General features: G+C 41.5%; 8 protein-coding genes across 8 annotated transcripts; 3 read left to right on the top strand and 5 right to left on the bottom strand.

Annotated features, from left to right (window-relative positions):
* The first annotated feature begins 2,455 nt into the window (after positions 1 to 2,455).
* Positions 2,456 to 3,811, top strand: BDW43DRAFT_295243 (NmrA/HSCARG family protein). The gene is made up of 5 exons (XM_032044045.1): positions 2,456 to 2,593; positions 2,654 to 3,139; positions 3,197 to 3,386; positions 3,438 to 3,610; positions 3,666 to 3,811. Exons 1-5 carry the CDS (start codon positions 2,543 to 2,545, stop codon positions 3,723 to 3,725), a joined length of 960 nt encoding a protein of 319 aa, XP_031893818.1. The 5' UTR covers positions 2,456 to 2,542; the 3' UTR covers positions 3,726 to 3,811.
* Positions 3,812 to 4,702: 891 nt separating this feature from the next.
* BDW43DRAFT_23373 (uncharacterized protein) lies at positions 4,703 to 6,896 on the top strand. Its single transcript, XM_032039566.1, has 3 exons — positions 4,703 to 5,640; positions 5,714 to 5,987; positions 6,053 to 6,896. Exons 1-3 carry the CDS (start codon positions 5,138 to 5,140, stop codon positions 6,275 to 6,277), a joined length of 1,002 nt encoding a protein of 333 aa, XP_031893817.1. The 5' UTR covers positions 4,703 to 5,137; the 3' UTR covers positions 6,278 to 6,896.
* Positions 6,897 to 7,515: 619 nt separating this feature from the next.
* On the bottom strand, positions 7,516 to 9,013 carry BDW43DRAFT_318030 (N-acyl homoserine lactonase family protein; the record flags this gene model as incomplete). Its single annotated transcript, XM_032048630.1, has 3 exons — positions 8,484 to 9,013; positions 8,061 to 8,421; positions 7,516 to 7,985 (listed from the first exon to the last, which is right to left on the bottom strand). The coding sequence occupies exons 1-3, from the start codon at positions 8,523 to 8,525 to the stop codon at positions 7,516 to 7,518; spliced, it is 873 nt and encodes a 290-aa protein (XP_031893816.1). The 5' UTR covers positions 8,526 to 9,013.
* Positions 9,014 to 9,105: 92 nt separating this feature from the next.
* BDW43DRAFT_304965 (MFS transporter) lies at positions 9,106 to 10,970 on the bottom strand (the record flags this gene model as incomplete). Its single annotated transcript, XM_032045706.1, has 4 exons — positions 9,106 to 9,190; positions 9,265 to 9,569; positions 9,654 to 9,822; positions 9,874 to 10,970. 4 exons carry the CDS (start codon positions 10,968 to 10,970, stop codon positions 9,106 to 9,108), a joined length of 1,656 nt encoding a protein of 551 aa, XP_031893815.1.
* Positions 10,971 to 11,197: 227 nt separating this feature from the next.
* BDW43DRAFT_23210 (SDR family oxidoreductase) lies at positions 11,198 to 12,510 on the bottom strand. Its single transcript, XM_032039536.1, has 4 exons — positions 12,291 to 12,510; positions 11,714 to 12,245; positions 11,552 to 11,651; positions 11,198 to 11,496 (listed from the first exon to the last, which is right to left on the bottom strand). The coding sequence occupies exons 1-4, from the start codon at positions 12,325 to 12,327 to the stop codon at positions 11,425 to 11,427; spliced, it is 741 nt and encodes a 246-aa protein (XP_031893814.1). The 5' UTR covers positions 12,328 to 12,510; the 3' UTR covers positions 11,198 to 11,424.
* A 416-nt stretch (positions 12,511 to 12,926) lies between these two features.
* Positions 12,927 to 14,978, top strand: BDW43DRAFT_304963 (transcription factor domain-containing protein; the record flags this gene model as incomplete). The annotated part of the gene is made up of 6 exons (XM_032045705.1): positions 12,927 to 12,980; positions 13,049 to 13,143; positions 13,208 to 13,248; positions 13,304 to 13,869; positions 13,922 to 14,676; positions 14,735 to 14,978. The coding sequence occupies 6 exons, from the start codon at positions 12,927 to 12,929 to the stop codon at positions 14,976 to 14,978; spliced, it is 1,755 nt and encodes a 584-aa protein (XP_031893813.1).
* On the bottom strand, positions 14,966 to 16,026 carry BDW43DRAFT_318024 (uncharacterized protein; the record flags this gene model as incomplete). The annotated part of the gene is made up of 3 exons (XM_032048629.1): positions 14,966 to 15,438; positions 15,502 to 15,609; positions 15,708 to 16,026. 3 exons carry the CDS (start codon positions 16,024 to 16,026, stop codon positions 15,143 to 15,145), a joined length of 723 nt encoding a protein of 240 aa, XP_031893812.1. The 3' UTR covers positions 14,966 to 15,142.
* A 566-nt stretch (positions 16,027 to 16,592) lies between these two features.
* BDW43DRAFT_317260 (uncharacterized protein) lies at positions 16,593 to 17,126 on the bottom strand (the record flags this gene model as incomplete). Its single annotated transcript, XM_032048498.1, has 3 exons — positions 16,593 to 16,623; positions 16,691 to 16,990; positions 17,053 to 17,126. The coding sequence occupies 3 exons, from the start codon at positions 17,124 to 17,126 to the stop codon at positions 16,593 to 16,595; spliced, it is 405 nt and encodes a 134-aa protein (XP_031893811.1).
* Between the last annotated feature and the right edge of the window lie 6,181 nt (positions 17,127 to 23,307).

Here is a 23,307-nt window from a genome sequence, read left to right as displayed (position 1 = left end):
TAGATTCAGTATATACTTAATCTATATATTCTAAGATAAGATAGAGAAGACATTAGTCTTTCTATTAACTATTTTAAAGAAAAGATCTATTTTAAGATAATTTATATAAATAAAAGCCTTAGCCTGAGTATATATATAATATATAATTAATTAATACTTAAAATTAAAGAAATAAATCTTATAGATCTATTATTTACTATTTTTCTTTAGCTAATTAAAAGAATACTCTCTTAATATATCTAAATTATACTTAGTATATATAATATATAATCCCGGTATAAATAATATCTATAATATATATTTTTTCAGAAAATAATAAGAGCTTTTATTTCTGGATTAAAGTAGTAATATAATCTTTAATATTTAAGTACTTATAAAGTATATATAGAGTACTAGATCTAAATCTATTATATAAATTAATAAATATTAGAGAAAGTATAAACTAATCTAGATTCTAGTTATTAATATATTTTCAGTATATACTATAGATATATATAGTATATATATAATTAAATCAAGAGTATCTTATTACTGTATTGCTTGTATTACTTTATCTGTAATATATAATAGTAATTTAAGTAGTAAAGAAAAAAAATAGATATAAGATAATTATATAATTAAAAGAAAAAAAGAAAATTAATTCTATTATAATAAAATATAGAGATTAAATTAAGATAGATATTTTAGCTTAATTAAATATTCTGGATTTCCTGAATAGAAGTAATCTATATATATTTAATATAGATATAGTATATATAAAGATATAGATTTACTATACTGTAGAATTATTTTTCTGTAATAATCTAATTAATAAAGTTATACTTCTGTTTAGACTCTTTAAAGCTATATTTTACTAGAGATTTTAGATATAAATAATTAATTTACTAAAAATATTTTATAATATATATATAATACTATAGCTCTAGATTAGAGTTCTTTAAATAGCTAATAAATAAAAACTATCTTAATTAGTATAATCTTATAAAAAAGACTATATATATAGGGTATATACTAATATAATTTTAATAAAATATCACTAGTAAATTACTGTAGCAAGTATTATAACTCTTATAAATATAGTCTTATTATTTCTATATATTTAAGAATCCACAAAAAAATCTAGTATCTAGTAAGTATATACTTATTATATATTTATATTAGATTATATTAGAAACTTATTTTTCTATAGCTATTTTTAGAAGATTATTAACCTTATTATTTAATACTATATCTAATAATTTATAAAATAAATTAAGATTCTAAATATTAATTTAATTATAGATTCTGTCTTTACTAACTATATATAGTATATGCTCACTATATATCTTGACTAAGCTATATTTATATACTTGATACTAAATCTATTATATAATATTATTATCTAACTTTAAAAGAATTAATATTTTAATAATTTTAGGTTAACTGGTATAATATATTGTAAATTAAATCTATATATATTTAGTATAAGTAATCTATATACTTTATATACTAGAATTATATCTTAGATATCTCCCTAGTAAAGATCTCACATGCAGCTTATTAAAGTAAATTAATAGGATCTATATAAGAAAGATAGAGATTCTGATAATATATAAAATACAGAATTTCTGGAGATCCTGTATAAGAATACTCCAGTATTAAGAAGTGATCCTGAATCTTATTTATTATAATTTTACTATAACTATATAAAGCCATAATAATTCTATTATAAAGAAAGATATTCTAGCTTATTATCAGTATATATTTTATATAAATATAGTATATACTAGATATAAATAATAATAATATCTATCTTATAAATCCTTATTAAAAGTATATTTAAAGAAATATTTAAATTAGGTATATTATTATCTAATTTAGAATCTGAGTTAGCAATACTATTGCCAGTTATACTTCTGGAATTTTTATTCTGGTCTGAGTATGTGTAAACTAAAGTAGCTGAGTCTAGAGTAGTCTAGAATTATATTTTAGTATATCCAATATATATATAAATAGAAAATATATAAATATATCTTATTAACTAGAATATTATTTATTCAATTAATAATTCTTTAGTCTAAAATATCTTTAGACATACTGCTATTTTTATCTGAATCTTATAATATATTAAAATGCAGATAATCTACTCTGTACTATAAACCAATTTAGGTATATATATATACTAAAATTAAGCAATAATAACTAAAGGTGATCATGGTCTAAAATACTCTTGGCATGAGCTCAGCATGGTTTGAAAATATGCCTGGAAGAGGTCATCATGGTTTGAATGCTTAGTCATTTGTCGGACCATGATGAGCATTTTTCCGGTTCCGATGTTGAACCACGCCGAGCTAATTTCGAACCACGCCGAGCTGTAAGCCCACTAGTTTACTACATTGGGTTTACGTCTCCCGCTGAGTCAGCGGTAGCAATTGCATCTTGAGATTCCTCGGACTCCCATATACTGCCCTATATAGATCTCCAGTGTCGCCTATTCTACGGCTGGTTCATTCCCTAAAACTACCTCATACTTCACTCCAAGGCTTCACGGAATTGCAAAACCATGACGGTTACAAAGCGAAATGTCGTGGTAATCGGTGCCACTGGCTCTCAGGCAAGGCTACCCATACCCACGTGCCATTAGGCGACGCAGGTAGCTGACCTTAAACTATAGGGCGGATCTGTGGTTGCGGAATTACTGAAGCACCCTCATCTATATCATGTCCGGGCCATTACCCGTAACACCTCCAAGCCTAAGGCCCAGAAGCTCGCTGCTCAGGGAGTTGAACTCTTCTGTGCCGACTTGGAGGGTGGCAGAGAGGCTCTAACCGCGGCCTTCGCTGGTGCGGATGTGATCTACGCTCTGACTGACTTCTGGCAGAAGCAGTCGGCAGCAGCTGAGATCGAACAGGGTAAGGCGATTGCGGATGCTGCTGCCGGAATCACGACGCTGCAGCACTTCATCTGGAGCGCTTTGCCAGACCCTGTTGCCCTATCCAACGGCCAATTTCTGAATGTGCATCACTGGAAGGGTAAGAGTTTGATTACCGAGTATATCCAGACCCAGAAACCGGACCTGTGGGCAAAGACGACTACCGTTCTTTTCCCCAATTACTTTGAGAACACCTTGACCGATCCCCAGCGGTATCTGCCTGTCAAGGTGAGTTATTCTGTTCGATCAAATCTATATTGAATGCTCATGTATATCACGACATAGGATGCCAATGGCACCTACAATCTCAGGTTCCCGCACAGCCCGCACACGGTTCTGCCCAATGTGGCAATCGGTGATACGGGCAAGCTGGTGCACCTGGTCCTCGAAGCTGGCTCCACCTACTTCACCAAGACCATCGCCTTCTGGGCTCAGGCGTTGTCTGAGGCCGACAAGCTCGCTGAGTTGGGCTCCTGTATGGTTCCCCTAATAGACCTGTGGTTCATCATGCTAATTTACGCAATAGGCTACAATGTTCCGACTCACTATCACGCATCCAGCTCTAGCGAATTCCAGCAGCTTCTCATGACCCGGGACGGCATGTCGGAGGACATTGCTTTGGATTTCACCGAGCAGTTGCTGATTTTTGAAAAGTGCGGAAATGTCTACGCACGGGAGGAGTTTGTGCAAGCCAAGGACGTAGGTCAACACCTCAGTTCTCCTTCACGAGTACTACATTTGCTAACTGTGTTAGATTCCTGGACTGAAACTTCAGACCTGGTCCGAGTTCATTCGCCAGCACAAGCTGCTCTAAATAGGGTGGAGGGATACACAAGCCACTTTTATAGATCAGGATAGACAATAAAATACGAGGCCCTTTTCGGTTGGGCTCATGTCCATCATTCATATCATTGTAAGGTACTGTTAGACGCCGAGATACGCTGGAAATGGCTGTACGATGCCCACTATGAGTATACGCACACATTTGTATCTGTCGGAATCCCCGTAATAATCAGAAGACGCCTGGTAATCAGGTGTAATTGCGATGAAAGTTCAAACCAGTAACCTACTACTCTAGCGGCCATTATTTCCCCATTTTATGGTTACGGTGGAGCTGCCAAAAGCTTAAACGACACGACTCCGATTATAAAGCGGATTCGCCTCTCTGTGGGCCCTTGAGACACATCACGATCTCTTGCAGTCTATGCTTGCCCACTTGCATTCCACTCAAGCGCTGAGCCAGCGTGAAGTTATCGGCGACGAATAGTGCATCTTCTCGTTACGTGACCGATGCCGGGCAACCGCCCAAGCAAACGGCGTTCGCCACTAACACAGAAACGACGGCCGAAACCGAGACGAAGAGCATGCGACTCCTGTTCCAAGAAAAAGGTATGCCATGTGTTGTTGGACACGACTCAGATCCAGTCTGACACCATATTACTGGGCTTGGCAGATCTAATGCGATGGAGAGTTCCCGCAGTGTAACTGGTGCAAGCATCATAATCTCGCCTGTACCTTCAATCGAATTCGGGCGAATGCCGACACAGGGTACGCTATGACTGCATCTAATAATGCGGCCTGATTGCGAGTTTCACCTTCTCTGCTCCGTTTTCTTTGAATAATGCTATTTCACTCAATATTTCAGGCGCCGTTCAACCTTATGCATCAGTCCAAGTGGTCGTAGCTAACTTGTTGGTAGCAACCGAGTGATTGTCGCCACACCCGACACGCCTGAGGCGGTGATCCCCAACATTGCGGATGGGCCGCAAGACCTACTTGCCCGCCCTTCATCCCAGATCGCTGGCTCCACGAGGTCGTCGAGGATTGGAAATACGTTCCTCAACAACGTCACCTACCTGAGGGTATTCTTTATTGTACAATATGAGTTACGATGCCATTCAATTACTTTGTTCACTCTGTACATAGCATATGCATCATTTACATGTATCTGAGATTGTTTCTCTATTTCCCTACACTCAAACCCCAAACCCCAAACCCCAAACCCCAAACCTCAAACCCCCCGACTGTCTTTTCCAGATGTCTGCTTGTATGCACAGTCCAAACCATGGTTGTGAGAGCCACTCCGCTTCTTCCTGCATAACACACATTCCACCTCATTTGTAAGTCATAGATAAGGGTCAAGGCATTTATTTAAGTTTCTATTTGCCTCCACAAGACACCTTTCTATTTCTCCCCGGCCCATTCAACGATAATATTGTCCCCGAAATGTCACTTCGGAACCTGTTTGGCACGCTGAGGTGCTCGAGAAAGAGAAGGCGGGAGAATGAGACCTTCAAAGAAGCGCGGAAGGAGATTCTGAATCACCTTCGAGAAGTGCACCAGTCTGTCAAGCTTTTGCCGTTGACCAGCCTCACTAACGCATACGCCGCCCGCTACAACATCAGGTGCCATGACCTCACGCTACGCACCGACGGCGGCTCCTCGGCTACGACACAGACGTATTTCAAGCCTTGGCCCTTGGAAAAGCTCGAGCAGTTTCCCCTTGATCTTGACAACCCGGATACCAACAGCAACGTCCGAAGCGATGAGGCGTGCTTTGCAGACCTCGATAAAGAGAGGTCGCGTGAAACGACCGGTGAGGGTGATTCAGATGGTGACGACACGGGGAACCTTCTGTCCTATGTACTCGTCTGCCAATTTACACAACACGCGAGGAAGGCCACGGAGGCTGGAGCTACGCTCGATGATCTGTCAGGCTGGTTCGGAAGGTCGGTTTATCACTGCGTACCTATGCAGATCCGTCATGATTGCTATGCATACTGACAAGTACCCATCCGTCAGGTCCTTCAATAACACCATAATCAGGGAACGTTATATGAACATGGCCATGTTCACAGACCCTGGTAGCAATCCTCTGGCCTCACCACCTCTCAGATTTGAAGATGCTTGGTATCCGCACCTGCCCCAGGGCCAGGAACTTCATCACATAAACCTGATCGTGACTCATGAGGCAGTGTGCGATAATAACATCCTCCGTTCCGAGCTCCTTGTTCTCGTCGGCGTCATGAGGACCCGGCTTGGGAGGGTAGCGCTGCAAGACCACGTGGTGGCTCCGGTGAGTTGACGTTTCCCCATAATCAGCTTCCTCTTGAATCATTCCATTTAATAGAGACATTCCAGGTTCTCTTGACAACGTGCACAAACAATCTGAAGGCGAGGATTCTGATAGCTTACTTCGATGGCAAGAATTTGATAGTATCGAAGAGTGCTCTCCACGATTTCTCTTCTCCGGAGGGGAGAGAGAGGAACTTCCCGCTTTTCCTATTATATATGTGCAGTCAGGCCGTGGGGGATACCAAGGCGCTGGTAGCACCGATGGCTACGGAGGAGCACGTTACTGATTAATAGGGGACGGGATACTTGTGATACTGTTCAGTGCGTTGAGCACTGGGTTGCCGATGGTTAGTCAGACAGGGAACAATGAAACTATCTTATTAACTGGGTGTGCTGTGCGTATTTTTCTCTACTTGACGTTAACAGGGTGCTGTGCAGTATGATGGGGCCTTTGAGGCAGCGGGCTCCAACTAGGTCCATTGCTGCGCATATGTTGCAGTACCAAAAGATAAGAGAGATATAAATGCAGTGTGATCAGCCGTTACGGTTATAACTATATCAGCAGACGTAAGTCCACCGATCATCTGACCTATTTGGAGTAGACTGGGGATGTCCGGGACCAGGGTGGAGTCGCAGCCATCCCCGAAACTATATTAGTGATATTCATTAGAGTTCAAAATATCATGAACAGCTTGGAGACATACCTTACCCTGGGTCTCATATCCCGATTCCAGAAAACCGAACAAACTTTCCCTGGGCTATCTTGCCCAACTGTGTACTTCCAAATAAAATAGTGCCCGTTATAAAATTTAAATCAATAGTTCCCAGGATACTAAGAAGAGGGCTCCTTACCTCTCCGTGAACAAACAGGCACGTTCCACGAGTACTCCGCTGGAGGCATGAATAGACAATGTTACATATACCTGACCCTTACAAACCCAAGGGACTCAGGAGTGGTCAGGCTGCTGTACAATTGAAGCCACACCCCTAGATTATAGCCGTGATAATAGTAACATGCCCTTGCTAAGCAATCGACAGAATAATCATCAACGAATAATGAGTATTTGGGATAAGCTAGCAAAATGAATGAGATGAAATGAGTATAACCTACATAGTAGTTGGCGCTTGCTGGAATGTACAGGTACACATGAAATTCTCAAAAACCTTCGACGTTATTCTTCCTCAAATTCAGTATGAAGCCACCAATCCTGATGTAAGTCCCTTGGTGCGCTTTGTTCTCGTGGATCCCATTTGATCATCCTTCGGACAAACTCGATGAAAATTATTTTATCATGGCCTTTGGTCTTGCCGAGAGTATTCTCCAAAAAAATAAAAAAAAAAATCCATGATTCTATAGTTGGACCGGCAAATCTCCCTGAAGGAGCTGTACCATACTGATGAAGAGTGGTAATCTTCCAGCAAATAAAGACTGAACAATCGCCCCTGAAGCTGCCTTGGAAAATCTTCAACAACTAAGCGAGCAGTAGTTATCTATTACGCTCCTCTAACTAAAAGCACACATTACCTAACTAAACCAAATACTCCGGACTCTTGACAAACTCGTCAAAATAACTCTTCTCATGACCAAGACAAACCTTCGCATTTGTCTGCCGCACCAGCCTTCTCACGTAATCCCTACTCCGATGCCACGTATTATAGTCCCTCATCAGAAAGCCCTGCGGTTGTCCATCCTCATAATTCTCTTTCACATGGAACAGGTCCCCTGTCAGCACCACAGTCCCAGTCACCTGAAACTTAAGCTCAACCACCAGGAATCCCTCAGTATGCCCCGGACACATATGTATCGTGACCCCGGGCCAGAGCTCAACAACCTGCTCGGACACCGTCTTCCAGTTCAGTAGGTCAGCCCGTAGGTAATCTGGCCGGAATAGTCCATCATCGTGGCCTGTGGCAGAGACCCAGAAGGCGTTTTTGAGTTCTTTTTCGTGACACCAGATCTCTACATCTATAGAAAAGGTTAACATTTTGCACTTCTTTGCTATGAGAGCGAGTGTATGTCTCGACCACGTCTAGTAGTCTACAGTGAGACAGGGCCGAGAAGTAGACCACTCACCTGTCCCGAAGAAATGTTCCAGCCCGCCAGCGTGGTCTAGGTGTAAGTGGCTCATCACCACTGCCTTGATATCCGTGATGTCTCCGGCCCCCGTGGCCTTCACTGCAGCTGGAAGCGAGTGGATGTCCTTCACCCATGTACGGGGCGCACACTCCAGGAATTCTTTGTCCCAGGAGTTGATTATATCTTCGCAGGCGCCTGTGTCAAAGAGTATGAGGCCTACGTCTGGGTGGTAGAGGAGGGCAGCTATCATGAGACATTGGCGAGTGTCATGAATTTGGGACGGTTGGTTGCTTTTCGGGACGTTGGCACCAGAGAGGACATACGAGGCGTCGATATCCAGAGTTCCTAGGTCGAGAAGCTTCGTGCGGTTAGCTTCTGTGGGTGTCCTTTTCCAAATGATAAGGATAGGCCAACGCTTACCCAGAGCTTGGAACCTACTGGGAGCGATGGATGGGGAGACATTGTAATGTGAAGTATGTTTTAGGGATGTGTTGTCTATGGACCATGGAGGTCTTCCTTGTTTATCTCGGGGCCTTTATATGCCCAAGTCGAAAACGAGAACCCCACATTGCAACGAAACTATTGCTCTCGCCATTAGCAATCATCCGGTCATCGATGTACAGATCACTAAGCCCGTAATTCCGAACACACGTCTTCCCAAAACTCAAAGTCGCACGAAGGGAGAATTTTCAAGCCTGGAGACGGTAGTTTAACCTCAATTTGTTGTAGTTATCTAGTTACCTCAATGGTTTCCGCTTTGTCAGCGGGGACGGGGTTCTAGTTAGTTAGTGACATTGTTTCGACAGCCATACGGCCATTTGCCGAAAATGGGAAAAGATCACCAACGGACAGTCTCCGTGCCCTGCAAAGACGTGTGGATTGATCATCGTTTTTTGGTGATAGAAATTGGGAATATTCTTGCTTTTCTCGAATCAGAATGTGAAAGAGTGTATGCGGTATCGTATCGGCAGGCCTGTTATTCATGCAGACCTGTCTTACTGGACATCTGAAATGCTTGTGATAAGCAAACAACATCTATTAATTATAATCTGGCTTTATCGATCATCCTGGAGGATAACCGGTCCTTCTCGTTAGATTCCCTGTTCCTTCTCTCTCTTTTGAACAATCTATTTTACATAGTAAACCCTACCACCACTACCCCACAATGAACAGTTGTAATGCCCGATATCAAACAGCATACCGACTCCACCCCCGAACCACAGGCCCGAACTTCCAGAGAATATAGGGCACAGGAGTCAAAATAGCACTGATAATCCCCAAAATAGTCAATGTCCAATGCACCCCCATGTTATGATAGAATGGGACGCCGACTACAGTCATACCCCCAGCGACACAATAGCGCGAGGAAGTCATGAACCCCAGCGCAGATGCAGCATAGACCTCGTAGGTGTCGATGATGTACATATAGCTGGAAATAAAGATGCAGATGCTGCCGAAGCCGAAGAATGCTGAGCCGACGATTGGGGACCATACTGAGATAGATGGCTGGATTTTGCAATAAGTTAGCATCTGTTGTATATTACCGTGGAGAAGAATTGGGACTTATTGGGGATGATATATGCAACTCACATAGTCCGTCCACCCCATCCAGAAAAGACTCAAGGTCATTGCTGGAGCACCCATCATGGCGTACCAGAGTCTATCTTCTGGTTGGATTGTGCTTGGTTTCTCAGAGACGTTGGTTTCATTGCCCATTTCAGATACCTCTCTATCGCCCTTCAGCCCTCGCTTCCGATGGCTTCGATATATCCATGGTACGATCAAACCCGTCAGCAGGATTCCGACGTACATAGCGACCCAAACGACGTTTGTCAGTCCCTGGGACATACCGTGTACGTCTGTGAAGATATCGGCATACCCGACAAAAAAGGCGAAAAGTACAACATACAGCACCGTCAGATACAACGAGAGTACAAGGACGATCGGCTCCCGGATTGGCAGAGTGAACTGCCGAACGCAGGCGCGTCTAATCCGAGACAAAAGTGGAGTCTGGTCAAGATCCAGCTTTGACAGGTACCGAGGATCGCCTGTTAATTGCCGTAGGTGCTTAGATTTCCACCGCAGGAGTAGTGGACCATATGTCTCTGGTTGTACAAGAACAATAAGGGATAAGACAAGGCCGGCCATAATGAGCACAATCCAGTCAGTCCAGCGATACGAGATTGACCCCGAACCCATGTAAGATGCAATAACCGGGGCCAGGATGGCACCGCCGTATGAAAGAATTGCATAGACCGGAAAGGCCAATGTCTTCTCTTTTGAATCCCAGATATCCGCCACCGAACCGCCAGCACACGTCAGGGGCGGACAGCCACATACACCCGCTAAGAAGCGAAATGCCAGCTTGGCTCCGGTGTTTGTGGATAGCCCGGAGCCCATGACGAAGATCATGAAGAGGGATGTGGAAACTAGGTAGACAGCGTTGCGGCCCAGGATCTCTGATGGAGGTCCTGAGATTAATGATCCGGTAGCGAAGCCGAGGAGGAATATCCCGACGAAAAGTGCGGCTACGACTTCACTGACCCCATAGTCGGCGGTGCTTTGTGGCACAACTGCCGATTCGATCGACGACGAAGCGCTGACTACAAATGCCAGGCTAGTAACGATCAATGTTACTGCTACTCGTGTGGCGAGCGAAAGTTGTCGTGGACTCAGCGGGTCTTTATTGTTTTCCCAGTCGACAAAAAAGATATGAGAGAGCTCTTCCCGGCTATTGGGGTTGTCGATCAGGCGAATTCCTGGGATCGGGGGTGGTCGAGATGGACGTCGCTGCAGTGAGCTTCCTGAACCTGCTTGGCCAATGGAATCGTGGATCCATTGAGGGAAGTCGTCTAATTGTTTGCGGACTGAATTCCGAATGGCACGATATTGAAAGTATGCCTGCATTCTGGTGATGTGAGGGTAAGCGCGTAGGAGGGCGCATTTAGTAACGAGTGGCCGTGAAGAAGAAGGGGTAGAAATTGAGCTTTTACAGCTTAAAATAGGGGCGAGCCTAGATCAACTAAGGATTTCGGTCCCATGTCAACAGGACTAAGCGTGATCCTTGATTATCATCGGGCGTACTGGAACTAATCGGTGACTTGAACCGTATTTCCGTCCTGCCAGGGACTGCGTTGCATATCCAATACCCACTATGGGTGGAACTTGAAAACATCCAGGGCATGGAATGCAATAGCGGAAAAGCGAAAAGCATAGAGATTACAATACTAAGTCATAGCGTCTGTGGCACTAAAGCAGCTGTAACTAACGAAATTGTCTCTTCCTACTGGTCTATAGTTTGCTGGATTGCAAAGTATTGCTGCCAGATGACTACATTTCTTTCCATTCCATTTCGGAATTATTACCAAGCCACAAACTCTCCATTTGCATTGACAAACGAGCCCGACGTGGACGAGCGGTCCGCTCTCTCAATCTGTAATGGCATTAGTTGTCTTGTAATTGGAATGGCTGCCAATTGTTGCGATCACCTGAGTAATGATTCCACTAACGCACTCCTCAAGCGTCACCGGAGCTTGTTCCATTCCATAGTGCTTCGCCGCACGATCACCCAAGTCTGTTTGAACGAGCCTTATAGCCATGTTAGCCTGCTAGCCCTCAAGCTTATAGTGGAATGAATGATCTGCACCTACCCAGGGTCTATAGACAAGGTAGTCAAATGCTCGTTTTCAGCATGGATCTTTCTGACCAGAAAATTTCCAGCCGCCTTCGACATTCCATATGGCCCGGTAAGGGTAAACATGTTGCCAATCCCACCAATGCTAGCCAGAAGAGTAGAAATATAAATAAACTTCGGAGTCTTAGCGTTCTGCAGCAGAGGAGCTACAGCCTTGAAAAGCCGGAGAGGCCCCAGGGTATTGACTTCAAAGTTGGAGAGCACGTCCTGCTCTGTAGATTCCACAACAGGGCCCCAGTGATCGCAAATTCCCGCATTGGCAATTGCAATGTCAATGTGATCAAGGTTCTGCGTCCGAATTTTGGATGTGGCTGCCGTAGCGCTAACCGGATCGTCGGCTATGAGCTTTACAACAATTAGGCGGGATTTATCGCCCTTTTGGAGGGTAGTGAGCTCCTTTGCTTTTGGGGATGTGGTGTCCCGCACAGTTGCAATGACTGTAGTCCTGGGCTGGGCGAGATAATGTGCCACAAGTCCTTTGCCGATGCCTACACCGGGTTAGCTGCAACTCGCGAGAACAGGATATCGCTTACCTCGACTGGTGCCAGTAACTAGTATAACCTGGCTCATAGTAGGCTATGATATCCTCCAGGCAATGCTGCGATTTTGAAGTTGACTTTTTGTACAATGTATTGTTCTCAGAGAAGTGTTCGAGTGGATAATACAGGGAGTATTTATTGCTTGCGGAGTGAAGCCGACTAGGGTTCGGTAGGTAAATACTTCCGCAACATGATTCCACGTCGACTTGCATATTCTAGTCCTGTCCTTGTGAAGCCATAGCCGAATTTCCGAGCTGAATCAGGATTGGTCATGGGGTTAACTAAATCAGTGGTGTTTGTGTGCATGTCTCTCGTTTCGGCTTCTGTGCCGCTACCGGTGTCCGACGGTCAAGCCAGCGGAGTGGAGCACATCAAAAGATTAGTATTCGATATGCTGCATGCTATCTAGAGGAAGATGTTACCATTTAAGCTCAATAAATCCTAACTTCATGTGGTCTAGATCCAAAACAAAACCCTTAAAATCAAAGACTAGGTCTCTAGTCGCCGATTACTAAGCGGAGTCGATCTTGGCTGGCCGAATTCACCTGACATCATTGACCCGCGCAAATAATTCGAGGTCGGTGTTCAACTAGTTTTCTGTCTCTAGGAGTGCTTGAAGGTCATGCAGAGATGGCTAATCAGAAGCCAAAGCGAAGGGCATGCGACAGCTGTTTCAAGAAGAAGGTACGTGCAGGTGCAGCCGGCTGGTTGTTCCACGATGTCCCCCCTAACCAACTATATGATCTATCTAGATTCGTTGTGATGCCAGTTTCCCACAATGCGATTGGTGCAAGCACCATAATCTGGCCTGTACCTACAATAGACTTCGGGGTTCAACATACGTTAGGTATGGAGCTGCCGTCTGACATTGGGTCTTATCAAGAATCCTCGGCTAAACCCCGTGTCCGTAGCCAGGTGGCTTCCCCATCACCCGGACCTAATGTCGATTCTGGTGGGTAATACCTCCAGGGTGTATCATCGGAAAGAGACTGAATAGATGCTACTAGATCGACCGGCACTATCTGCCTTTCCATCCATAGCAGAGGGAATGAAACCCCCGAGACACGCGAACACTTTTTTGAACAATGTCACTTATTTCACAGGGTACCACATCTTCTCTGAGGAAGGCCAGAAATGGATTGAAACACAGGTAGGGGAAAGCATCGAATTCGACAAACTGTTCGCTCTCGAACTCCAATGGCTCCAGCCGCTCCGTTTCTTTGCTGACTCTGCGACGCACCCCTCTCCACTCCCATCCCTTCCTCCAAGACCCGTCCTTGAACGGCACATCCTAGTGTATAGCTCCTCCTTTCAGTGTCTAGTGTTTCCTGTAGTCAGCAAGTCCACATTTGGCAGGACATTAGATCTCGCCTACAGTCCCATCCCATCTCCAGGCTCTGCTAGCGCAAAATCTTGCGTATATTCATTCCTGGCCCTTGTGTCTCTGTTTGGCTTTGATGACGCTAGCCATGATTGCATGGATTGCCGATCTTGTGCGTTGGCAGCACAGAGCTTCATGGCCTCGGTAATGGAGGAAATGACGGTTGATGGGCTCCAATCCCTAATAATGCTAGTCTGTATAGGTCTGATCCATGGCTACGGTTCCACAACTGACCACTCGCCAGGTTCAACTCCAATACTTCTTGGGTGACCTGCGCTCTGCAGGTGTTACTCTGTCAATAGCCACACGGCTTCTATATGCACTGGGTGCTCATATATTACCCACTAAGGCCACCCCCTCTCGCGCCCCTGTCTATGATAAGAGCGACATCAGATGCCACCTGCGAGATCTATTCTGGCTCTGCTATTCATTCGACAAGGATATATGCATCAGGACAGGCCAGCCACCATCTTTAAACGACACGCACTGCGACTTGAGTCTGCCCGATGATTATGTGCAGCTGCAAAACATCAACCTCCAGCACGACATGCCTCCTGTCAATGACAACACTATTCCTCTCTATCCTTGGGATCTTCGTTTGTCTATGCTAAAATCCAGAATATATGACGACCTTTATTCAGCAGTCTCTCTCTATCAGAGTGCATCTCAGTTGCTATCGAGTATCCGAGCTCTAGATGAAACATTAGAGCAATGGAGGGTGTCCCTTCCCTCGGATTTTCGGCCCACGCTGTACTTTTCTGACGACACACACATCAGTGCCAATGTGAATACCCAGGCGGTGATGCTCAGGTTAGCATACTATCACTGCGTCACCTCAATCCACCAAGCAGCAAACCGCTATCGCAACTCAGCCTTGGAACCCGCAGGTACATGGCTGAGCGGCATAACTTCTAGCATTAATCTGTCTATCACTGCCAGTCGGTCAACGCTGTCTTATCTCAAGAGAGTGCTGCCCATTATAAAGGGGGAATGTTTCTGGTACGTCATCAGAGAACATACATCATGCTGGAAGTATCTGACCTCTCTTGAATTATAGGATCATACTCTTCTACGCCATCACCGCAGTGTTAACTCTCTTTTGCGATACCATCTCTGACCCGCATGGCCCTGATGTATATCACAACGTCGAGCTATTGCAAGATGTTCCTGGGTTAATCCATCGCGTCCCTGTCCGACACCTAGCCCTTGGCGAACTCACTCACCTGCAGTATTTGAACGGGTTTACTACGGAGCTTGCTGCCATTTGTGTGCGCGCCACATCGAAGGCGGGAAGGGGATAGGAGCTCACAACCATAGACCCAAAATTCAGCATAGGGCGACTGCTTTTGACAATACCATGCCTGTTCCGTATATAATACACTATTGATACATCCACTCCATATCCACTGCTAAAGGCTTCGACGATCAATATCTGACCTAAACTCAACCATCAAGCACCTGAGCACTAAACCATGCAATGGCTCACACCTGCCTCAACCAACAGCTTGCAGTACTGAAAGTGCAACCACACGATCGGCGGTGGGAAAAGATCCCCTGTCAATCGCTCTACGCCATTGTAGAATATATTCTTCAGCCGGAATTCTACCACACCTTTATCAATATCGATGTTGGTAGAAAGCTCAGATAGATTTTCCATCTCACGGCGAACTTCCGGGTTCATTAAAGGAGACTCGGCCCCCCACATGACGATCGATCTGGGATTCTTTGCAACCACCTTGAAGTGATCGGTCACTATTGTTCCTGTATAGGTCTTCAGCATGAATGTTGAACCAATAAGAGCTTGTAAAAAAGTAAACCCCCTACCTTCTTCATAGGTATTGCTCAGCAGTTGATTCTTATCCCACAACATTGACTTCGCATTTCCCTCATTCTGGCCAACCAAAGCTAGAATATTTCGCTGGATGGAGTATCCTGCATATCAAGCGTTAGCGATGTCTCGCAACATTGATATCACAAATATGTGCATATCGCAGCACTATAGAAATCGAGAAGAATAATAGCTAACTCACCATAACCACCCCACACACCAGCACAAAACCTCTCCGTCAACTTAGAACCACCTCGAAGCGCATCTTCCACCAAATCCGGCGGTATCTGAGACACCGGCACTTTCCGCACACACGAATCGTTCAGCGATGGATGATTCCCTGGGTTGAACTTCTTAAAGTACTCGCTCTGAAATAAGGCATCATTCTCGGGCCCGAAAGGCTCGAAGTAGCATTTACCCGTCCAGAGCTGCCAGCCTCCGACGCCCGCTAGCGACGCGGCAGCTGAGAACTTGCAGAGGGTTAATAGTCGTGACTGCGTTAGCTTGGTGAATTGCATCATGGTGCGGGTGAGCGGGTTGGGGGGGCGGGAAGGAGATGGGAAGAATTTGAGAGAAGAGTTGGTCTAGAGATAGTAACATTGCAGGTCTTTTTCGGTAGCAGATCCGTGCATTCAACGTGGGAGGGTTTTTGACTGTATCCATCCCCTCTCCATTTGGTTATAGTAGAAGAGGCACACTGGTTCCCGATTACTCAGCGGGGTCACGCTCGTCTAGGTTGGTGGAGTTACAGTCCGTGGAGAATTGTTTTTTATTGATGAAGCATGGGTTGCAATTCCTATTATTAGTTATTGGTAATTGTTAGTCACTGTTGGTAATCAATGAGGACCGTATCGGATTGAGTTCCATCTTGGACATGTAGGTGTGCACTCTTGGCATTGGCATCGGCATCGGCATCTTTATGTCCTAGGGCTGTCTACTGCTTCAGCCAATTGAACAGATTCAGAGTGGTCTCGCTAAGATTTAAATGCTTACAGAAGAGAGTTAACTTGTCTCTACCTAATCCAAAGTCAATATGTTCCGAACGAGAAAAAAGCTACCAAGATTGCAGCGCCAACAGAGCAGTCATCTACCTAAGAGTCCTAGGGTCAAAGTCCGTCCTATTTGTTTCTAATCAGGGAAGGCAGCCCACGATCTCCTGACTCTCATGCGGATGAAACCACATACCAGTATCTGGCCAACGCATCGACTCCATCCACCTCCTCCACAATCTTAAATACAACCGTTGCCTCTCCTTCAGAGACCCTCTTGACTTCTGTCCCAGATAGAATATAAGCCCCAACAGGCTCGATCTCCTCTTGGTCATTTCCTTTCAGGATGGCACGCGTACATGCGATGTGCTGTGTAAACCAAAGTGTCCGACTCTGACTAGTGAAATACTTGATCATGGCAAAGTCTTCCTGTCGGAACTCAGCCTCCGAGAAGGAGTTTTGGGGGATCCAGCGTTTCTTATGGTCGTTTCTGGTCCTGTTGAGTAGGTTTATGGGGGTTAGTTAATTGCCAAGGACATTCTTAGAAATGCAGCTTACCATATACTTTTGATCGGAAATATCACGATAAGCACCATATGGCTGCTATTTTCCACTTTAGTCGTTGACTTCATGACGTTAGTGAACAGTGAGCACTCCTACAGCGATACATAACCCTCATCAGAATGGTTTTCCGCACAACTCACTCGGCCTGCTGTTGGATATACACGGATAGTCCATAGAGCGAAGCACCACGTAGATAAGGTTAGTATTCTCCATGCTATTGTCGAGCTGTTTCCTTCTGTAATATTTCGGTATAACATCCCCACTGTATAGAGCTCCCAAAACTCTGCTTCTTGGCCTATTTCTCATACAGGTCCGATAGAAATGCTCGTTACTACAGGATACCGTTTCCGCTAATCTAGGAACATCACCTCTCGACTAGGTTATTCTCCAAGGCTAAAAATATATATCTTTGCACAAATGGCTTCTCCATAAGGTCGCAAACTCGATGTATAGTATGGGATATAAAGATGCTGAGCTTATTACACAATATCTATCTACTTGACCATCTCCGGAATGCCCTAAGGAGGAACGACTGTTCGGGGCAAGCCATTGGTTAGGTTCTTTTCAGAGATTAGCCAGGTTCCTTTAGAGGTGTCCCATGCTCGAGCCTTCAGTATTTATTCAGGTCACTACTCCGCTTATACTTCTTATCACAGGATCCACATGGATATTTTTTCCCTGGTGGGGAATGACTTGTCCGTGTAGCTGGTCAAGTTTGTGCAGGTAACAATATTTGCAAAGCTTCCCTAATACTACCACCACGCTGCGGCCAATAAGATAAAGCATATGAGATATTTAACTCTTTAGGTATGGTTCTTGGCTTCCTGTTCCTGTTAAGTGCAGTTAGCGCGCGATAAATGGCAGTGGCTGGTTTGATTACTGACTATCTACTGCTCTCAGAAGGGAGGGTGATATTATCAGGGCCGGAGTTGGTATCCCTAATTTATAGGTACATGATAATGGTTTCAGTTAAAGGAAATTATTTATCTGTCTAAGAATTAACCAGGTATTCAGTATTGTAGAATCAAGACAAGTCAGCCGGAGCAGTTATATTCCCTAACTCAGATATATTAAATATGGCAGGATCCTGACTTAAACCAAGCAAATTAATTACTGGCTAGCTATTAACCTTAGAAATGAGAGTAGTATTATCAGTACCGGAGTGCTCATTCAGATTAAATTATTAATAAATAATATTATTCTCAGCTGGCAGATATTGTTCATTTTCCCATAAATTAATTGGAGAATTATTATTGGAAAGTTAACAGTAGTTATAAGTGATGTTCAGCTTAATCAGATAAAAGATTGGAGTTATATCCATTCTATTAATAAATTTATTATATATAACAGGAGGCTGATCTAAAGCAAATGAATTGTCTCCCAGAATATCTAGAATAAAAGTCCAGGTCCAGCTGTGATGGGCCTGATATTCTTGTACCAAACTGATATCGCTACTACTACTACTGATAATCAGTATTAGCTGCTAACAGTCCCTCTGCATGCAGTCTTATTTCTAGCACAGGATGCTATCAGATATTTTACCTGGCAGGGAGAAGCATTTTCAGCTGAATATTATAGGTAATAATACAGCGGATAGATAGGAATTGTATAATCCTAGTATATTATAAAGGCTATTCTATATGTAATAGAATTATAAGTATCTGAAAAGATAATTTTGCCCTATCTATAAAATTAATCTTGGCCTCTCTTTTTAGCTGTCTCCCTGTCTTTTGTACAAGTCTTATTATTCTTGATAACTATATTCCTTTACCTTGATACCTTTTCTAAGCAGGATATTCACAGTGGATCTCTAACTGCCCCTATTTTTTATATTTTTATAGCAGCAACTGAGAGGGTTCTTTATTATATATTGCCCAGTCTCTGGTAGACTTAGGCCACTAAGGTCCCGTGTGAGCTTCTAGTTAGTAATAGCAGGTATTACTCATGAATTAAGTTCAGCATCTTGTAGAAGTTAAAAAGATATCTTGGATTCTTTAACGTCAGGTACGCGCCCATTTGGCTGATTCTGCTAAAAGGCCACAGGCTCATTGTTGGTGTAGGTAGGTAACCTGGTTAAAGACTGCAAATAACTTATCTCAAATAGTAAGGTAAAAAAAAAACTAGAGGATGGTGTACCAGGCAAATATGAAATAACAAAGAAATAGAATAAGATAGAGACAGGGATAATAGTAATAAAAGAAAATATAATAGTCAGGTAAAATAGATAAGTATTTTATATATTAGGAATATCTCCTACTGAAGACTTAAGCACAGAATAAGAAAATACCTAAAGAATTTAAATCCCTGCTGATAGCTACAATAATACAAGACAAATAATACTGTATAATCTCAGGGAATCCAGTCTTTGCTGAGTACTGTGCTAATTGGCTGGCTGGGTATAGAGATAGTTAGCCAATCCCCTATTGAAGAAATCAAGGCATGTATATCAAGGAACCAAGCCCGGCTAATAATATAACTGAGAACTGAGAATCCGGCTTATACATGATCTGATACACAGTTATATAGAAGATTCTGTAGTGCACGGCAATATTAATTTCTTTATCAGTTTCCAGCTAGTCACCCCCAATGAATATATACTGCCTCAGTATTACATGCTAAGTAACAGAGAGCCTACTTAGTCTCCAAATGGCATCCTATATAAATTGAGTATAATATACAAGTAATGGAATAAGAGAGTGTACTAGCTTTAATATAACTCCCTTCTCTTCTTCTTCTGCTGCTTAGAGGAACAGGCAGATAGAGCTATAAGTATATATAAATCTCTACTCTTCCTTTATTATAGTAACCTTCTTGATTTCCCACTGTAGCTAATGCCAGACCAGAGGCTTGTATCTATTTTAACTCGAGAAGACAGATTTATAACTGTTTACAGGCATTGGTATAGGTATACAATAGCTATACTCATATGAAGCCATATCTAACTTTATTATAAAAGACTAATTGGCCTTACTCTTATAGTAAGGTAACCTAATAATATAGAGAGCAATTCCTTGTCTCTTCTTACATATACTATTGTGCTGCGCGTTTAGAATAACTCGCTGTCTAACCCAGAATAACAGCAAGAGCAATATAAATAGACTGTTCTATATATATAAAGAATGCTCTTGTATGGTATTTAATGATTAAGAGAGTATCAGAAAAAAGAATTCTCTATATAACTGTAATAAAATCTCTTGTGGCCAGGTAGAGCAGGGCAATATTTATGTTTTTTACTGTATAAGGAAACAGTACAGATTTAAAGAAGAGCTTAAGAAAAAGAATAAGATATAGTAAGCTCTTCAGAGTTATTATACTTAGCTGTCAAAGATAAGATTCCCAATAATATAATATAAGAGCTAGAAGACAAGGCCTTAGATTTGGTATATTACTGAATACTAAATAATATATACAGGAGAAAACTCTTCTATATAAGGGATTTACTTAGAGTAAGAGTTTTTCAAATATCTAAATATATCTTGTATAATAGATAAGTTAGATAATCTATTTACTGAATTAGAGAATATTAGCTAAGTTCTGCTAACTTATTTATTTTCTGTCAGTTATTATCAGCACTTAAAATATAAGATATTATATAGAGTAGCTAATCTTTTTAAAAGATTATAAGACTTTATAACTTTTTTTTAGCACTTTATAAATATATGCTTATCTTAATTTATCAGCCTGCTTATAATCTTCTCCTGAAACAGGCATCTTAATATATCTTATCTAAAGAAGTATAAAAGCTACACTACTTTATCTTCTCAGTATCTAGTAGAATACACTATATATAGTCTCTATTAGCTAAGTTAAGAAATCTATTCTCTACTAATTATCTTTTAAACTAAAAAGAATATTCTAGTATATCTTATAAAACCCTTTATATAATATCGCGACAAGATATATATAATATAATAATTCTATTTATATTAATATCTAATATAGTGATCTAACAAAACATTAAATATAATGAAGAAAAAGAAAAAGAAAGAAAAAATATAATTATATAAGAATTATAGGATTTTATATTATAGGATTAGAGTAATCAGTAAATAGAATAAATATAGTGCCTTAGATAGAGTTTAGTCTAGATCCTGATATTATCTTCTCTTCAAGATATTGACTATTCCCAGCTAACAGTGCTAAGAACCTTCATTAGGCTATATAATTATTATCAGGATAATCCAGTTTAAATCAGTTGTTTCAGGCAGCTTCAAGCCATGTATCTAGATGTTTAGGCAGACTATAATAATCAGGGTATTGGTTATGGTAGGTGCATAACTTTTTAAGAGCATTTTTCAGGTTAGAGACAGGATACTATTTTGGATATTATTATGTTCTATCTATTTAACGCGGTAGTACAGCTTTTTTCTATATAATTATGTGACAGAATGACCTCTACTTCATACTCAAGATCCTCGTTGATTTTAATTGGTGGTTCAGAATTAGCAGTCTGGCCAGGCAAGGGATCTATTAATATAGTGTGTTATAGTTTTTTATAGCAAATATTAGATATACCTTAATACCTGGAGATTATTTAATCTTAATAGAATGATCTATATTTTTGATGATTTTAAATAGTCCTACCCACTGATTAGTAAGTTTATAACTAGGTTATCTATATTAATTCTATTGGTATCAGTCCTGTTTTAATACTATTACTATATCTTCTATAGCAAAGTTTACTTTATATCAGTACTAATCTACATGTTATTTTTATAATTCTTAGGACTACTATATACTTCTTTATTCCCAAATCTTCTCTATTTAATGGGCAAGGTCCTGTGCTTCTCAGTAACTGACTGAGAGCTTCTTTGGTGCAGTGGCGCCGGTCCAGTCAAATAATATTCCAGGCTCTTATCCTTACTCAGCAAAGAAGAGGGATACTGCAGTTGACTTATAAGATAGAGCAGCCGCTGTAAAATCTATTAATGATAGAAGTTCTGACCAGTTATCTTGAAAATAGTTAATAAAAGCAATTAGATATTATATAAGATATATTAATTAACAATTTCTATTTGACTATGTCTATAGATAATTTGCAGTCAACTATTATCATTTATTACAGATATTCTAGTCTATTTTATTCCAGATTTCCTTGACTAACACTTGTAGATGTGTTTTCTTGAAGCCTGTGAGATTGAAGGTATTATTTAAGTCATTTGTAAAATAAGCAGATAGCATAAGAAGAAAAGACACTAGTATTTATTCTCTATAAAATAAGAAGATAAAGTACATATTCTGACCTGACTAGGACTAACTGCTATTATTGAAAATTTGCTTTTCCTTTGCTTGTCTTGTTCAACGGCACTTTATGTGGTTGGACCTGGCAAAAGAAAACGTATAGCATGATTTCTAAGAGACTTGACTGTTTTGCATGTAAATGCGACACATGCATCCTGTGAACGGCCTGCAAAATAGCAGCATGGTGCAACTACACCAGCCGCCTATATATCCTTGAATGTAGCTATTTCCATGATGGCTAAAGCTGGCTAAGCGAACTCTGTGTAGAAAAGCAGCTCGTTAGGTTACAAAAGTATGTATGGAATGGAATTATTGTGTATTGTTTGAAGCATGGACTTTGTTTTGAGTATACCATCACTTAGTGAAGTTAAGGGCGCATTATAGTATATTGATATTATATTTTACTTTGCAAGGAGGATAGCTTTGTTAGACTGTTATTAAACAAGGGCAATATTATCTAATATGTGGCCTGGGATAAAAGTTTTATATTCCATGCTAAGACTGTAGATAGTCTCTATAGGGCCTAACACTACTATTGATAAGGGTTTCTATTATCCAGCTACCACGCGCTCCAAGCTAAATAAGAGTGGCAATAATAAAAAGTCCTCAGACTTATTACACGCTAGTCAGTATTAACAGACTTATCACTGCTAAAGAAGATAGCTAAGTCAGTAAATTAAAGTATAAGATATTACTATTTAATTAACTCTACTTAGTATATATAACTAAAATAACTAAATTTTTGGCTCTTATAAGCAGTTAATACCAAGGATATTTCTGGCTACTATAGTACATAATTATCTTGTCTTTAATTACTAAAGAACTCTAGTAGAGATGTATTGAGAAGAGTTATTTAAGGAGATTGTCTAGAGCTTTAAATAGCTATAGGCTATTAAACTTTTCTTTATTTCTGAGTATCTAGAATATACTTCTATAGTATTTCTTCTCTTCTTACTTTATCTATCAGTCATGATACTTTGTAATTGAAAGCGTCTATAGATAGGCAGG

This window comes from Aspergillus alliaceus (genome assembly GCF_009176365.1).
Source record: "Aspergillus alliaceus strain CBS 536.65 unplaced genomic scaffold BDW43scaffold_108, whole genome shotgun sequence".
Classification (NCBI taxonomy): domain Eukaryota; kingdom Fungi; phylum Ascomycota; class Eurotiomycetes; order Eurotiales; family Aspergillaceae; genus Aspergillus; species Aspergillus alliaceus.
Note: the sequence above shows the minus strand (reverse complement) of the source record. Positions and strands in the feature narration are given on the sequence as shown.